The 14,394-nt window shown below is 40.3% G+C and overlaps 1 protein-coding gene across 1 annotated transcript; it reads left to right on the forward strand.

Moving 5' to 3' along the window:
• The first annotated feature begins 4,551 nt into the window (after nucleotides 1–4,551).
• On the forward strand, nucleotides 4,552–13,234 carry LOC128318869 (uncharacterized). The gene is made up of 7 exons (XM_053236945.1): nucleotides 4,552–4,693; nucleotides 4,873–5,066; nucleotides 5,497–5,596; nucleotides 8,709–9,062; nucleotides 10,773–10,922; nucleotides 11,394–11,449; nucleotides 12,596–13,234. Exons 1-7 carry the CDS (start codon nucleotides 4,552–4,554, stop codon nucleotides 12,731–12,733), a joined length of 1,134 nt encoding a protein of 377 aa, XP_053092920.1. The 3' UTR covers nucleotides 12,734–13,234.
• The last annotated feature ends 1,160 nt before the right edge of the window (nucleotides 13,235–14,394 follow it).

Here is a 14,394-nt window from a genome sequence, read left to right on the forward strand (position 1 = left end):
CTTATAATTTCAACAAGTTTTCTTACCATGAGCCATCATGTTGATCCCCGAATTTCTTCATGGAAAATGTTAGACTGTCTTGTTTCTTATATACCCTAAAGTTCTTTTCCCACCGATACACCTGTCACAAGTTCTCAAGCAAACATATACACCTGATGCCTCATATCATCGCTTTAGAGGGTGGAGGGGTAGACTGTCGCGACCCCTCCTTCAACACATGCTCTGTGGCCGCTGAGAATCAGAATGAATGAATCCTGGTACAAAATATAATTTTCAGCTGACAAAAGAGAGTATGAGGATATTTTCATAAAATATATTTTCAGAATATGAGGATCGCGCTGGGAAACAGAATAAAATGTGATGCTCGAATTAAAATATATATTTTTTGCATATAACAGGGATACCGTTTATGTTTCAAAAATAAATAAATAAAGTATTAATAAAAGATCCGAAATCGCACAATACACGGGAAAAGGGAAAAAAGTTCATCACTACGACCATCAACTTTGACTAGCTTCGAATAAATCACTTATACACAGCAGTAACAAATAAATAATTTGTACATTGTGCATTAAATGTTCCCCGTATGCTTCTTGGTAAAACGTGGCTAAATATAAATAGCGAGACTAACCTAACTGATGCTAAGCACTGCAGGTTTTTTTTTTTGCTAAACTCTTTCAATTGGGGAATTTTTGCTAGCTAGCTTTAATCCAAATTTATCTAAGATGTATTAAATATTAGCTAAAGTTTAAGAGCGGAACGGCATGACACTAGCCGCCTGAAATCCGACCTCGTGCACTGGCCGGACAATTTGCACGGACCCCAGACCGGGGGTGAGGGGGGGTGAGAGAGAAAGGGGGTTAAAGCGCGTGAACGGACCCCCGCACGGAACACAGATGCGCGTGAACGGACCCACAAAAATTAGGGAGGGGGATCGGGGCGGGACATCTGGAAAAAAAGAAGAATCTCATTGGTCGAAAGGCGGGCGGGACTTTCCGCCACGGTGCGCTCTGATTGGATAAAAAGGGGAGGGACTTCGTGACGTGGCGCACTCTGATTGGACGACAGAACTGTCAAGATGCAGTTTGATGAAAGGGGGTTAGTTCTTTTTTTAATATAATTTCAGATGGTCACATAGGAGCTTGGATAAACACAAATTTTACTTTTACCCCATGGTTTTCTATGCTTAAAGCACTTTGTCAAACAGCTGCATGTAATTTGGCGCTCTATAGTTCCCAAAAAAATGTTCAGAAACATTCTTGAATGACTTCCATGCAGTTCTCTCTGGCCCCACTAGTAGTGCTTCAGACTGCCTGTCGTTGATGACCTGTTTGATTTTGGGACCAAAAAAAAAAAGCCTTCCTTTATCTTGGCATCAGGTATTTTGGAAAACATCTGTCTTGTATTGAAATTCTTCATTTTCCTTCTTCATTACTTTCATAAAAAAATTTAATCAGCCCAAGTATTATATGAGAAGGAGGCAAAAATATTTTTGTTAGGCAGACAAGCACTTTATGCACCATACTTTTCTGCCCTGGAACCATATGCTTACAATGTGGCTAGTCCTTTTTAATGTAATGAGACCCTTTCACAAATGAAGCATAGTACTTGGTGTATTCGAGCTGCAACCCTAGCATCTGTCGTGATCTACATGACCAGTCATATCTGGAAAACATTTCTTTTACATGCATTGTACACAACATTGAAATTAAAGTTTGAAAACAGTAGAAACAGTGTGTGTCAGGAAAATCTTTTTCAGGTAGCAAAATATTTGTTGTCCATTGTAATAAACATGCTGGAAACAAAACATGTGGAGTCATGCTTGCTCAGGGAACCACTTACAGTATTTTGTGCACTGCAGTGTTATATGCAGTATATTTCATAGATGATGCTATTCATGATTCTATAGAAGCTTTACTCAGCAAATGTGAATCCAACATGTTGCTGGTCTTATTTTCCAAAGTGCATGTGTATGCATGCTAGTCTCTTTTTGTTGCCAGTTCTCCTAACTATCATTATTTTCCCATACCCTGTCTCTAGCCTCTCTTTAACCTCTAGCTATCTAGCTGCTAACTACCCTCTGTGGCACTCCTCTAGCCAATTGCTAGTGTTACACACCCAAAGGTGAGGAGGTGAAAACATCAGCTACAGTATGTGTTCCTGTATAAAAAGATGAGAAGTCCTTAACCCAGTTTATCTGAGACTGCTCTGTGAATAGCAACAATTTACTATACACTACCAGTCAGATGTTTGAACACACTGTGTTATATATTTTTAATGGCCTTACACATATTATGATAAATGTTTATGGTTGTAATTTATTTCTAAGAAATTTTAAATGGTGTAAATGATTTTTGAATAAAATGCACTTAAGAAAATAAATACGTTGTGGAAGCGGCGGCGTAGTCGAGCGCCGATTTGTGAATGGAGGGCAGGGTCGGAGAAGAGGAGTGGTAAGGAGTGCGCACCTACGGGGAATTTAACTAACAAGCATTCTGTGTTGCTGTGAGTGGAGGCAACGATAAGAGACCGAGAGAGACGAGCGCCTGGAGAGAGAGTGCATGAACCAGCCCAGAGCAGTGTGCTTGTGGGTGTATGTGTGTGTATAGTTGTGGGGAAAAAGACGTGACTTCTTAGAGTGGGGAAAACAAAAGCAGGAAAAAAAGGTTGTGAATAAAGAGCCTCTGGGTTGTGCTAAGCCTGTCTCCTGCTTCCTCATTTCAGCCTGATACAGTGAGCTTGTCACACCGGTCCCGAAACCTGGGAGAATTGAGGAAGGTGCCGTCATGGATCTCGTCTCTCACCAGCATCCACCCGACTCAGCATCAGGCTCTTCTCCAGCTGGGTCAAAACCAGGAACAGCGATTCATGGAGCTGCTCGACACACAGGAAGCAGATCGGCAGGTGCTCCAGGGCCTGGTCCGGCAGGCTGGCATCGCAGCTGCGGAGCCGGCGGCCTCCAGGGCCACGCCCCACGTCACCCTCACCAAGATGGGACCTCGGGATGATCCGGAAGCGTTCCTAGAACTGTATGAGTGCTCCGTGGTGGCGTGAGGCTGGCCCGAGGATCAGTGAGCGGCACGCCTCTTGCTGCTCCTGACAGGTGAAGCCCAATTTGCAGCCCAGCAGCTGCCAGTCGCCACTATGCTGATCTATCAGGACCTGAAACGGGCGGTTTTGCAACGGGTCAACCACACCCCAGAACAGCATCGCCAGCGCTTCCGAACGCTGACCTTCCGTGAGCTCGGCCGCCCGTTCATGTTCGCCCAGAAGCTCCGGGAAACCTGCCGGAGGTGGCTGTTGGCTGAGGGCCACACCGCAGAGGAGGTGATCAACCTTGTGGTACTGGAGCAGTTCATCACCCGACTTCCGGAGGGGACTGCGGAGTGGGTCCAGTGTCACCGACCGGCATCGCTGGAAGAGGCCGTCCAGCTGGCAGAGGACCACATGGCGGCATATCCGGGGGCAGGCGACCCCCCCCCCCCCCCCCCCCTCTCTCGCTCTCGTGTCTCTCCCCCTCCTCCTCACCCTTCCCCTGAGCCTGCTCCATGGAAACGGGGGCCAATTCCCCCGAAACCTGTTCCCCAAACCCATGCTTTCACTCCCCCTTCCTCTTCCCGTGTCTGTCTCTTGTCTCCCCCAGGTGAGTGAATCTGGGCCTGCAGGTGTGGGAGTAAGGCCTGGGCCAGTGTGATGGCACTGCTGGGAGCCCGGGCATACCCAAGACCACTGCCACGTGATGGAGGTGGGGGCGTCGGTCTGGCTCCCCAATATGCCGCAGGGCGCCCCCGATCAAGCCGGGACGTATCGCATACCGGTGAGTGTTCAAAGAGTACATACCACGCATTGGTGGATTCGGGCTGTAACCAGACCTCAATCCACCAGTGCTTGTTTCAAGGTGAGGCATTGAGGAAAGCATGGTTGGTGAAGGTGAGGTGTGTGCACGGGGATGTTCACGAATATATGCTAGTGCCGGTCCTTATATACTTCCGGGGACAAAAATATAGAGTAGAGGCAGCGGTTAGTCCTCACTTCACCGATCCACATCCTGGCGACTAATTGGCGGGGGTTCCGAGCATTAGTGAAAGAAATGTTTGTGGATGGGTCCTGCAGTCATGGAAAATGGTGTGGGAAGGGCTTAGCATTGGCTGGGCAGGGGGACATCGAGAGCAGGGGGAGCTCGGCTCCTCCTCTCTTGGTGGGGATTTCCCTCGAGGATTTCCCCTTGGAGCCGTCGTGCGATGAGAGTCTCAGGCACACCTTCAGCCAAGTGAGAGTAATCGATGGTCTGAGAATTCAGCCTAGTGCTATGCTCTCCCACCCCTATTTTTCGATTATTAAAGAGAGGTTATATCGAGTGATGCAGGACACTCAAACACAAGAGGAGTTGACCCAGTTGTTGGTTCCGAAGAGCCATCGGGAATTATTATTCCAGGCGGCTCACCATAATCCGATTGCGGGGCACTTAGGACAGGATAAGACGCTGGCCCATCTCCTGGCCCACTTCTATTGGCTGGGCATTCGCGGCGATGTTCGCAGGTGGTGCGCGGCATGTCGCGAATGTCATCCGGTGAATCCGCCAGCCACCCCAAAAGCGCTTTTGCGCCCCCTACCATTAATCGAGGTCCCCTTCGAAAGAATTGGCATGGATCTCGTCGGGCCATTGGAGCAGACTGCATGAGGGCATCTCTTTGTATTGGTTCTAGTGAACTGTTTCCGGAGAGAGAGGAGCTAGGACTGGAAGTAACTTTAAAAACTGCCGCTCAATCCAAACCCCAGTCCTTTTTGGGGACCACCTCTCTCCATCCCAAATTACGGACGTGGCAAAACTATAAGCGGAGATTTCCGATGTGTTCTTGCGTCTCCCCGGAGGCACTGATCTCATAGAGCAACACATAGAGACACCTCCAGGGGTAGTAGTACACAGCCGACCCTATCATCTGCCCAAACACAAGAAAAATGTGGTTTGGGAGGAACTCCAGGCTATGCTCGACATGGGAGTAATTGAGGAGTCCCACAGTGACTGGAGCAGCCCACTGGTTTTGGTGCCCAAGGCCAATGTGACTGTCCGTTTTTGTGTGGACAACTTGGTGTCAATTCGGTGTCTAAATTTGACGCATACCCAATGCCTCGCATTGATGAACTGCTTGAATGGTTAGGTGCGGCTCACTTTTATTTGACACTGGATTTGACAAAGGGATATTGGCAGATCCCCTTGACTCCAATATCTCACAAAAAAAACAGCCTTTTCCACTCCGTTTGGGTTACACCAATTCGTGACCCTTCCTTTTGGGTTGTTTGGGGCCCCCGCGACGTTCCAGAGACTCATGGACAGAATCCTCCACCCGCAAGCTGCTTATGCCACTGCTTATGTGGATGACATTATTATCTATAGTAATGACTGGCAGGTGGAAGTACGGTATCTGGGCTTCCACTTGGGTCATGGGCAAGTGTGTCCCCAAATTGATAAGACCGCAGTGATTGCGGCCTGTCTAGAGGTTTGTGCCTAACTATTCAGACATCACCAGCCCACTGACTGATCTCACTAAAAGATCCGGTCCAGTGGACGGAGCCGTGTCAGCAGGCTTTCACTCAGGTAAAAGCTGCACTGTGTGGCAGACCACTGTTGCATTCTCCTGACTTCTCTCTCCCTTTTATTTTGCAAATGGACACGTTGAACAGAGGGTTGGGGGCTGTGTTGTCCCAGGTGGTGGAGGGGGTGGAGCGCCCGGTGCTGTACATCTCTTAAAAAGCTCTCTTAAAAAATTAAGATCTATAAGCAGGGGTGTCCAAACTTTTGACTATAGTCTATAGTCTACATCTATAGTCTACATCTATTGTCTGAACATTCAATTCAATTAAATTATATTTTTGTATAAAAGCACACAGAGGCAGCTTGTGGAGTCGATAGTCGTAGACGTAGCCCCATGTAAATATTGAGAGAGAGAACTGTAGACAGAAAGAGAGAGATAGGCCTGGATGGATAAAGACTATATTGAATTGTTCACTTTGTAGCCTTGATTTGCAAAGGTATTAAGTATCATGCACTCAGGGCAAAAGTACACTACATATGGTCCCGGGGACTTCAATCCTGGGAACTTACTTTTAAATTTTACGTGTATAGTGCTTTTAACAATAGACATGGTCACAAAGCACTGCTACAAAAATCTGGATGTAGACTTAGATCCCTAATGAAAACCCAGAGGCGACATGACAAAGAAATGTCAAGAGGAACCAGACTCAAAAGGGAACCCATCTTTTTCTGGGTAGTGGGATTATAAATTATTACAGTATACGGGAATAAAAGAATAAAGACAACAGTACTAAATGTGCTGAAAGTATGTTCAGCATGAGAAAATTGGGAATAAGTCAAGCAAAGTCAAGTCAAGTGGAGTTTATTGTCATTTCAGCCATATACAAGTACACAGTGAAACGAAACAACGTTTCTCCAGGACCAAGGTGCCACATAAGACAACACAGAACAACACAGAACTACGGGGACTACATAAATTACATAAATTAAACGCAAAGTGCACAAGTGCAAACATGTGCAGACAGCACAAGACAGAACAGACAGTACATAACTACGACGCCGACCAGTACACAGTCCTGTTGAAAGTGATAAAGTGACAGTAGTGCAAATATTACAGCTGAGGTAGTGTAAACAGTGTAAGCATAGTAGTAGCAGCAATAGTAAGACATGTGCAAAACATGTGCAATGCATGTGCATAGAGGATGTTCCGTTGTGTGTATATATATGTATGTATGTATGCGTGAGTTCCTTTGGACCAGTTCAGTTGTGTGTGTGTATATATGTGTGTGTGTGTGTATATGTATGTGTGTGTGTTTGTGTGTGTGTTCCTTCAGTCCAGTTCTAGGTATTTAGGAGTCTGATGGCATGAGGAAGAAACTGTTGCACAGTCTGGTTGTGAGGGCCCGAATGCTTCGGTACCGTTTACCAGACGGCAGGAGTGTGAAGAGTGTGTGTGAGGGGTGTGTGGGGTCGTCCACAATGCTGGTGGCTTTGCGGATGCAGTGTGAGGTGTAAATGCCTGTGATGGAGGGAAGAGAGACCCCGATGATCTTCTTCCCCGATAAGCATCCTGGGTTGAGCACAGGACAGTCTTTATGATTACTGCAGTTGTAGGTACAAATCTACAGTATCCACTAAAGCAAGAGTGAGTCTTGGGCATAAACTGTTTTTGGGAAGTGCAAATCTTCATGGAATCACAAGTGCAGAACCTTCAAAGCAAATGAATCAGGAAGGTCTAGAGGGCGAAAAGAGCCACATCAGTAGAATTGAGTCCAGATCTGGCTTGAATATTCTAAGGTTCAAGGTTAATATTTTTGAGGTTTCCTTGCTCCCAGCGCACCTGCATGATTCAAGAATGACTTAATATAAAAGAAGAGCTGAATCAGGTGTGCATATGTGTACCCCAAGTAAGTATATGTATATACAGTCTCCTCTGAAAGGTCGATTCTTTTGTTTTTGCTATACATTGTACTTCAGGTGCCTCACAGTGTGCACTTTCACAGACTGTGTCCATCACCAAAATGGGCGGGTGAGAGGCAGGTCCACTGACAAGTCAGCCCTATCTACTGTGCATGCCTTGGCTGAGTGGCGACTCCCATTTCTACCAAAAAAAAGGCTTCAAAAATGCACAAGGGGAGTGAATGGCACCAGTCATATTTACAATCATTGAACTAGACGAGCAGCAGCAGCCTTTCCATGAAGCCTATGGTGGTTACTGTAAAAACCCCATATACAGGTTTCTGCAGCCGTCATATTCTAAAACCTAGCTGCATCTGCTGACATGTAATGTAATAACAGATAAATAAACAATTAACAATAGTATCTGATTTTATGTCACATATTTTTTCATTCATTACAAATTCAGTTTCTGCTGACACTGATTTCACTCCATATGTCTGATGATTATTAGTCCAACATTTCTCCATATCAAGTGTGTGCTGCAGAAGTCTCTCCCTGGTGCTTGTTAATTGGTTGCGTTTATAACTGTTGTGATTGGTTGGAGTAATGTGGGCATTAGCGATTGTCTCAATTTGTGGATTGAACTGCATGAATCTATGAATAAATGCAGGCCATTCCACAAATAGCATGTGATGCACAAATTCATGTGCAACAAGGAGGCTGGGTCTGTATGCTCTAACTGAGAATTAAAATGAGACTAGTGATGTCAGCAGCTTATTGGACACATCAAGAACAACAGGATGTAGAGGCTTGTGGCTAAAGTGGCTAACAGGAACTTAAGACACACAGTAGGAACAGAGAGGTTTTGACTTAACTAAGTAAATTAAAAAAGCATCACTTTTTCATAGACCACCGGAGCATCTCAGGGAGCAATGGCCAAACTCCTGAGTCTGTTTACACCGCAGCTGCTGTTTGGTGAGTTTATATATATATATATATATATATATATATATATATATATATATATATATATATATATATATATATATAATCAGGTAGGTGTGAATTATAAAGAACTGTTATTTAGTGTAGCAGTGAGAGATTGAATGGTATTTACAACTTTGGGTAAGTTATTAATACTGAGGAGAATATCTGATTGTATGCCAGAAATGTATCTGAAGACACTTTGCTAAGTGTAAATGAGTCTACACTGTTTGAAAGATTAGCTGGTTTGGAGAGTGATGATGAACCTCTTAATGTGGTGTTGTTCTTTCAGGTGTCTTTTGGACAAATCTCCTTGAGATCGCTTCAACTGATCATTTGTCTGTCCATCCTGGAGAGAACATCACCCTGCTCTGTAACATCACTAATTATTCTGAGATATCGTGGTATCGACTGAGATCTGAGGAGGTGAAGCTGCTGATATGTGCTGACAAAAGGAAGCTGAAGAAAGAGTTTATCCTCAGTTATAATGTGAACGAGAGTCACTTTTATGTAACAGAAAGCAGCAGTTCAGTCAGTTTAGTGATTATTGGAGTTAGAGAGACAGATCTGGGATTTTATTACTGTGGAGGTCGAAACAAAACGACACACATTCAGTTTGGGAAACTCATCAGACTGAACTTTACAGGTCAGTAACAATACTTTATTCGGTATGAATATTAATACTGTCTTACTGTATATTTGTGTACTTGTATAGTATAACAATTTGTTATCATATAATTAAACATTTTTCACTTCTATTTTAATGGATAATCTGGCAAATCTATTAAACCCTTGTAAGAGGTTAATAAAGATTTTAGAATAAAATTGTACATTTTACAAAACAGCATAAGTCATAATTGTTCATTTTATAATATCTGTAATATCTGTAAATTCTATAATATCTTTTTTCACTAACTTGATTGGCTCAGTTATTTTGGAGGTTTCTAGCTGACCATGCAATTAAATTAAACCCTAAGGATACACTAAATTTCTAACACTAAACTGGTAGAGTTTGAAAGATTCCTTGAAAATACCTTTGTTACCCAAGATAATCAACTGATCATTGTGTCAGGAGACATTATTTTACTTTTAAACCAAACTTTTTTTAAAATATCACTAAAGTTTAAAGTTAGTGGTAAGATCAGTTTGCCAGTAATAAAAGAACTATACATACCATCTCTCACTTCCGAAAAATATTACAATTACAATTTCCTTTTTTTTTTTGGCAGACAGTTTTATCCAAACAAATAAACCAAAATGTTTAAGGAGCTAGAAGTGCTGCAAAACTAGTCAATCCATAATTATTGGCACCCTGCATCAAAAAGGATATAAAAATTTATAATGCTTGCACTGAATGATATTTTTTGCATTTGCAAATATTCGGAAAAATTCCCTGGATTGAATAACAGCACTGAGTCTCTTTCTGTAATTTCTACCAAGATTAGAGACACTTGTAGAGGATCTTTGACCCTGCTCCATGCACGACATTTCAAGCTGCTTTATAATATTATTAGCTGCATTTTGTTCTTCTTTCTGGAAGGGATTTTTTGACGCAACTCTTCCAGTATGGCAGGAGAGCCATATAGTTGTGCGTCCTTTTTAACTGCTCTAGATGTTTGAAACATTTTTAACTGCTTATGTATTTACATATATATTACCAGACTTGTGCAGATTAGCAATCATGTCTCTTTTGTGTTCAAATTCAAACAAAGGGATTTTGCGTGTGCACCCTCATATTAATACCCCAAAGAAAAGGGACATGATTAAAGTAACATTAAATTTCCTGAAAACTGTGAGCAAATTTAAAATGATAATACATACAAAAAAGAAACTGTTTTTGATTTAATGTACATAATCTATGTAAATAATACTTTTTCCAAACATTATTACCTGAAAAGAAGTTACTATATATTTTTAACATTTATAATTTTTTTTTATTTACTCCTTTTTTTGTAACCGAATGGGTTTCTGTTTCTCCAAATTTGTGTAAAAACACTTGAATCATTGTGTGTGATGTTTATTTTGCTTATTTTAGCAAAGAGTGCTGCTAATTTTAAAGCTGTCTGTAAGCTTTCACCAAGTGACCAGAATTAACTGCAAGACGGTTGTTGTTTGGACAAATGAAATAGCGTTAAGGCGCATCAGTTGGAGTGCCAGGAAACAGGAGTGCTTGAAACTAATAGAAGTCTTGTGAGATGAAACTGCTTAAAGAGAAAATGGATAAATAAACAATCTGTTTTTAACTCTTACACATGTCAGTGATGGCCTAATCAAATTGTTCATTTTGAATCGTACAGAAGAGGTTTTTCTCTGCACTCCACTGATATCTGTGTCACTCTGTGTTTCTGTATTTCAGAAGACCAACATCGTAAGACTGATAACTCATCTGAGCCTCCACATACCCAGCAGTCAGGATCAGAGCTCTGGATTACAGTGTGTGTGTGTCTGTGTGTCTCTGTCCTAATAAACTTCATCTGCATCTACATGTTCTGCTGCAGGCTCAAAGGTGCAGTTATTTATCCATATCATTTTTAATTGGGCATCATTTTTCAATAAGCTGTAAAATAACTATTTAAAAATGTTAGTTCTGTAAATTCCTTACCAGTTACATGAAGATTCACAGTTTCACAATTCAAAATCATCTGCTAATTTAATCTCAAGATCACAGAATTAACCCTTTATTTCCTACCTTATTAATCAAAACAGAATGGAGTAAATGAAAAAGTGATGAGTAGGGTAGTAAATAATCCATGCATAATTAAGAACAGCTATGGTATACATTGCATAGTGAACTAGCAGTGACTCACAAACTTCTTTTCTCACAGAACTTAGCTGCTACAGCAAAAAGAGAAAAAAGATATCTTTCGAAGGTCAACTAACATTGAAATTTGAATAGCCTGAATTTTTATTCTACTAGTGTCTGTGTTTAAATTTAGTATGTATTGTAATTTTCAAATCAAATTCTTTTCCCTTTCAGGAAAGTCAGTACCATCGTGCAGCTGTTGCAGTAACACCACAGACTCCGCTGAAAAGGTACCAGAGATATGAAATATTATATTATATTATATTATATTATATTATATTATATATATTTGTATATGAAACCATATTATATTATATTATGGTTTTGTTCATTATTGTTTCAATAATATCAGTTTGTAAGTAATATCAACAAATTTAGAGTCAAAAGAGAGAAGAATTTTTACAACAGTTAAACATATTGTCCTCAGATTTAAAGTCAGTATTAACTTTACAAATTATTTTAAGGTATTATTATTATTATTATTATTATTATTATTATTATTATTATTATATCTATTCAGTGGAAATAATTTAAGTATGCACACAGTCATTGTGTGAATATATTCAGTGTAGCAGGTTTTGATGCATTGTTTTAAAAGAAAGTTAAAAGTTTGTGTTAAACATGTGACAGGCAAGTATTACTGCATGATAAAATAAAAATAAAGCACCTATCATGGTCCGATATGAAAATGCACCTACATGATACATCAATTTACCAGGGGAAAGGAACAGACTTGTAGGATTTAGGAGTGTTTAATTTGCAGGTTCACTCAATCAGGATTTCTCAATGAGGTTTCAAGTTTAGCTGTTTAATTTTTATCATGGAATCACCAAGTAAAATCATTATTTGATATAGAAAAATTATGCTCTTTAAAACAAGTATTATGTCAATTCCAAGTTGGAACTAAAGGAAGCGAAAAAGAAAACATTATACAGGTTAATCAAATTCTTTTTTGGCTTAGTAGTTAGCACTGTTGCCTCGCACCTCCAGGGTTGGGGGTTCAAATCCCCCCTCTGCCCTGTGTGTGTGGAGTTAGCATGTTCTCCCCATGCTTCGGGGATTCCTCCTGGTACTCCGGTTTCCTCTCCCAGTCCAAACACATGCATCGTAGGCTGATTGGCATTTCCAAATTGTCTGCAGTCTGTGAATGTGTGTGTGATTGTGTCCTGCGATGGACTGGCACCCCATCCAGGGTGTCCCCTCCTTTGTGTCCCAAGTTCCCTGGGATAGGCTCCAAGAAACCCTGTGTAGGATAAGCAGTATGGAAGATACAGATTTTTTTTTTAAATTATTTAAATAAATTGTAAATACATTTTAACTAAATTGAAATTGTTGTTTCATGGTGTAATGAGATGGCATTCCCTCTCTCGCTATAGGAAGAAAATATGCATTATGCCAGCATTCAACACAAAAGAAGGTCCAGCGTAGCTGCTAAGAAAAACACAGCATCAGATTTGGACAGCGTGACTTACGCAACAGTCGCCTCACAGCCTCGGAGACACAAGGTGTCATAAATTTATTATTACATCATAAAAACTGTGTTGTTCTCTCTGGCTCTTAATAATTTGTTTTAAAGAGATAACTGAGTTAACATGGATTTCCATGGAGATAAAATGAACTATTTTGAAATAAATACTTAGTATATTTGGAATAAAGTTTGAAATAAATATTATAATACTATATTTATAAATAATAAATGTTACAAGAACCATCTGGTTATTTAGATAAATTAAAAAAATATTTTTTAATGCTTAGGCAAAGTAGATGGCTCATAAAGCCTATATAAGCCCTATATAAAAAATTTGCATAGGACTGAGATGAAAAGCTGAGATACTGGTAGAGATAAAATGGCAGTGAGAAACAAGATGAGGTGTAATTCAATGTTGCATAAGAAACTGGTCTATCTAATGGCTCTGTTACAAACCTCTAAAATACTCCAGAGTTAAATTAATAATCGATGTAATGCCCAACTTGAGCACCTGATGTTAATGTATGTGTGAAAATGCACAAATAAACTGAAGTGATTTGAAAAAACACTTTTGTTCATCATTTATAGATATATAAATAGGGCTGTACACTATACAATATACAATAATAGCTCGGATCAGTCAAAAAAAACATTCATGAATGTTTATGTAAGATATGTATGTGGTTTGGGTTGCAGTCTTAGTATTCGAGCCTCTAATGTACAAAAACACACCGGCCACATTATCCGTTAGCCAGCTAGCATTAGCTAGAAAAAAGATCCTTCAAGGGTTTATTGAATAAATAAGGGTCCTTAGCTTCTAAAAAAAACATTCTGCTAGGAAGGGAAGGGTATGGAACGGTGGGGAAAATACACTATATGGCCAAAAGTATGTGCACCCCTGACCATCACACCCATATGTGTTTCTTCCCCAAACTGTTTCACAAAGTTAGAAGCGCACATTTGTATAGAATGTCTTTGTAGACCGTAGCATTACAGTTATAGGTATATATATCATTGTTATTGTTATAGGTGTATATATCCCCAGAGGGACAACTTATGCATGCTTTGATAAATGAGATCCCAGGACGTTTGAAGTTTTGGCCCTAAAGAAGTCACTAAAATACTTTTTTAATAATATTTGTTAAATGCATATTGTTTAAATTAACAAGCAATTGTGGAAGCATGTTTTCCTTCATGTTTTCATGTTTTGTCTTTGTGCAGACAGTTGGTTGAGAGAGAGAGAGACAATTGGTGTCTTCATATTTAATGGGCTGTCATATTTACTGCCGCGTAGCTGACCTTTACTGTAATAGCCACATTTAAAATACATGTGTTAATTGTAAGGGTGTTTTAAGGAATTTTAAGGAAGTGCAAAAAGTCAATTATAACAGCAACAGCAGCAACAACAACAACAATAATAATAATAATAATAATAATAATAATAATAATAATAATAATAATAATAGAGTTTCTATGATAAAATACTAGTATAATATTATAAATATAATAATTAATAATGACAGCAACAATGTTATGTGTTCACATGAGTAACTGGTTTAGTTATATTGGTAGTATAAAATATCCTGTTTGTAGTGTTTTGTGTTGATTCCTAATGATGGGTGCGGTCAAATAATCATTTGATCTGGGAAATTCATAAAATAACTTCTGTCAAAACGTGCACTAGTATAAGGGGTGAATAGGCTTAAC

The sequence above is a fragment of the Pangasianodon hypophthalmus genome, chromosome 9, assembly GCF_027358585.1.
Source record: "Pangasianodon hypophthalmus isolate fPanHyp1 chromosome 9, fPanHyp1.pri, whole genome shotgun sequence".
NCBI lineage: Eukaryota > Metazoa > Chordata > Actinopteri > Siluriformes > Pangasiidae > Pangasianodon > Pangasianodon hypophthalmus.

Excerpts from the sequence above, each read along its gene's own strand:
- LOC128318869 (XM_053236945.1), top strand. The coding sequence starts at position 4,552 with ATGTCGCGAATGTCATCCGGTGAATCCGCCAGCCACCCCAAAAGCGCT. Across the intron at positions 5,597-8,708 it reads GTCAGCAGGCTTTCACTCAG|GTGTCTTTTGGACAAATCTC; the intron begins GTAAAAGCTGCA and ends TTGTTCTTTCAG. Across the intron at positions 10,923-11,393 it reads GTTCTGCTGCAGGCTCAAAG|GAAAGTCAGTACCATCGTGC; the intron begins GTGCAGTTATTT and ends TTTCCCTTTCAG.